Genomic DNA, 3520 nt, shown 5'->3' with positions numbered 1-3520 from the left:
CACAATTTGCACTGCCACATCAACGTATCTGGGGAGAAGCACAAAAGACATTTTCATTACACTGTCCCTGAAAAAAAACTAAATAATTTGCACATTGTTAATGTTTCATATTAATCAGTTTTATTTTTAATATTGTATGCTACAACAATGAATTTATTGATCTACATCATCACCACTGCATATTGTGTAAATGTGTGTGTAATCTGACATTAAAAGTCGAGTGAGAAATCCCATGGACATTGTACAACATTAATGCAGTTCATCTTACACCAGCTTACTAAATGCTTTCTGCAAGCTACATCAAAACGTAAGCTGAAATATTAGACAGAAAATACACCCTAACCTGTCTGCTAGCGAGGAGCGCTTCTCCACTGTTGTTGGCTAAAGTGCAAGCGCAGTCAGGCGTCCGAGTATAAACTCGCGCGAAAGTGCGTGCCGGACCGAATGCGCTGCCTGTACCGACGCGCATCGACGCATACCGACGCTAGCGCTACACTACATTTGGGCTGAAAACAGAGCTTTGCTATTGCAATGGAGTCCCTCCAAAATCATTTGGAAACTCACGTGCAGCAAGTCCACGTTAGCAAACCTTTACCGGGCAAAACCCTGCCTGTACTCTTTTCTTAGTAGCACTTGCGACATTAACTGACATGTGAACATATATATGTAGACGGGCTTTACAAGAAAAATGACTTCTTACCTGATTTTTGGACAAAAATGCGGCTGAACCAGGCCACATGGCGAAGAAAAAGCAAGCTTGAGAAAGAGGGTGGTGCGCATGCGCATTGGCCCTTACTTAGGCGGGCTCTGCACGCAGCAGTATGTGCAGAGGGACAAACCTGTGAATTTACTCAACAATGTTACGTTGACACAGTTCAATGACTTTGTGTAACAACAAAAAGTAACAACATTTCATTAAATTTGCACAAACACTTTAAGAATTTTTGCAAAATCGAGTTTATTAAGAACAAACAACAAAATCTACTTTAGTAAAAGCAGAGATAGGCTGAGTTCATTTTTTTGAGTGTATACAGAACTGTTTTCCTAACAAAACCACTGTTATAATTAAGTGAAGGTGCTCCCAACTATTTTAAACCTTTGGCTTCTAAAATATGTGGTCCTATTGCGTGCTGTGTACATAACCTAATGTCACTAGACCGATATTAAAATTTATAATATTGTTAAAGTCACTAAAATGGCGCCTGAAGCCTGTTGTGACGTGAGCTCTGTGTCTGCTCTAGAAACTCAGAAATTCAGTAGATCTGAGCCGTACATTAAATACTCACATCAGCCTGTACTTTGCATTCTGTAAGAGCTGTATAAAACACAGCTGTGCATAAGTGTTTTGAATGAATAGAAATGTGACACATGAGAAGGTGTGTCTTTGACTGTTCCTGTGTAACTTATTTTCAGACTAGTTGACAAATTATGCTCCGGTCATTTGATGTTACCAAGATATAAGTCCTTTTTGTAATCTAGTTAAATTTTCTTTGTACATTTCATTTATCCACCATCGTACATTAAGCCAAGAAGAGGTCATTATACTAACAAGACGTATCAACACTGGGCCGAAATTCAGCACGTGGTTAAAGTTTGTAATCCAGCCAGGGTGTAAATATCACTCAGCAGCCAGTCATAGAGCTGAAGCAGGTAGCATCAACACATAAATCTACTCTACCCGGCTTAAATCACAAGACCACCTCTGACCAAAAAGCTGTAGATTTTTCTTGCTTCCACAAATTAATTCAGATTCACACTAATTCTTTTCACAGCTCCAACAAAATGAGGAAGAGGAGGGAGAAAAACAATTTGATGGAAGTCGAGGACAAGGAGAAGGAAGCTTAGGATGAGGAGGAAGAAAAGCAGCAGGAGCATCTTTGGGGATCTCTATGATCTCATTGAGGTTTGTTTCATTAATATTGTCCTCTCACAAAGAAAGATGACTTGTTTTAGTTCACCTACTTCCTGTATTAAATAGTGATTTGCAAAACGTTGTGGAAAACCACAGAGCAGGCACGTATAGTGCATCTGCAGGTAAATGAACATCAAATCTCTCAGACTAAAATCTGTATTATACTTTTAGTCTTAAAAACATATGTTGTATATTTATCACCCTTATGATAAAACCCATGTCAGCCATTGGTTTATGGACTTTGTATTTTGAAGCCTCAACATTTGCTTTATTTCTATTGCTATGTTGGTTTTTGTGAGCCTTTTGGGACCATATTAGGACGAGGGATCAGAATCTGGAGTCATGCACACTACTGTTTCATTTAGTGTGTATCCATAAGATTTGTACAGCAGATCCAAGTTGTGCCTTGAAAACAGGAAAGTCGTCTGCATAGAGGAGAACTTTAATAGCAGGCTTGTACAAAGTGAGGCTTTGTGCTCACATTTGCTGCAAACACTCGTTTTACCCTGTTTTGATGCAGAATTCAGTTGAAATCAGGGAAGAACTGGACTTGTTTTTCATAATGTGTTCTTGTGAATTAATTGTGTATCGCATACATTTGATTTGACTTTCTGTGAGACAACAGTCATGCACTGGCCAAAAAAGTTTTCCAAATACCTCCACCTAATCAAGTCTGGATTTAGAAAAGAATAGCAAAAAAATCTGCACCTCCTGCTTCACATGCAATTTGTGCTTGTGTGTTCAGAGGCGGCGGCGAGAGGTGGGACCTCGGCTCATCCAGCTGGACAGCCTGACCAGGAGGAGTCGAACATTAACTCTGCTCTTCCAGGGCACCCTGCAGACTCGGCTGCTGGCAACAGCGAGGGAGTGCGGCCGCCGCTGGGATGACGTGAACGCCAAACTGGAGTCCATCACAGGTCGACTGCAGGTATGCGAGTCAGACCTTCTGAGGAGGGTTTCACTTTTCTCTCTTCTTTATAATTGACCCTTGTTTTCTCTCTCTCAGCTCCTTGTCTCAGAGTGGGAGGGATTTGAAGCACAAAGGGAGGAGCTTGTCGTTTGGTTGGCTGATATGGATGTCCACCTGAGTGAGGTTGACCAGCTGACAGGAAACACCTGTGAAAAACTGAAACAACTGCAGGTGTGGGCTTGTTTTGATATGACATATATTTGATATGATACATACGTCAGAGACATTGTCCTAAACTGGACTAATAAAGGACCATGAGTCCAACATGAAACTTACCTTACATAAGGTAAGGCTGTGTTATCTATAGATATATTCATATATATATTTATTTATAGTATAGTAAAAATGTTTAATTATTGCTTTTTAAATGACTAATATGTCACATGTATTAGTAGTGATGTTGTGCTGAGGGTTAAAATGCCTTTTTGGCTTTTGGTATATTACGAAATAGCAATAAACCAATGATATATGTCTATGCTGTGCTCGTATTTATTTTACCCTACTCCTATTCAATTCATGATACATTTTATTTTGAAAGATTTAAAATGGTTCTTTAAAGAACCATTTCAAAAAAGGTTCTTTGACATGGTTTTTTAAAGAACCATTTGAAGGAGCTTTTTAAAAATGGTTCTTTAAAG

The 3520-nt window shown here is 39.3% G+C and overlaps 1 protein-coding gene across 1 annotated transcript; it reads left to right on the top strand.

Annotated features, from left to right (window-relative positions):
- The first annotated feature begins 1846 nt into the window (after positions 1-1846).
- On the top strand, positions 1847-3116 carry LOC116309438 (nesprin-2-like). The gene is made up of 3 exons (XM_039606644.1): positions 1847-1903; positions 2658-2840; positions 2919-3116. The coding sequence occupies exons 1-3, from the start codon at positions 1847-1849 to the stop codon at positions 3084-3086; spliced, it is 408 nt and encodes a 135-aa protein (XP_039462578.1). The 3' UTR covers positions 3087-3116.
- The last annotated feature ends 404 nt before the right edge of the window (positions 3117-3520 follow it).

This window comes from Oreochromis aureus, linkage group 23 (genome assembly GCF_013358895.1).
Source record: "Oreochromis aureus strain Israel breed Guangdong linkage group 23, ZZ_aureus, whole genome shotgun sequence".
Taxonomy (NCBI): Eukaryota; Metazoa; Chordata; class Actinopteri; order Cichliformes; family Cichlidae; genus Oreochromis; species Oreochromis aureus.
This window is presented reverse-complemented; position numbering and strand designations above follow the sequence as displayed.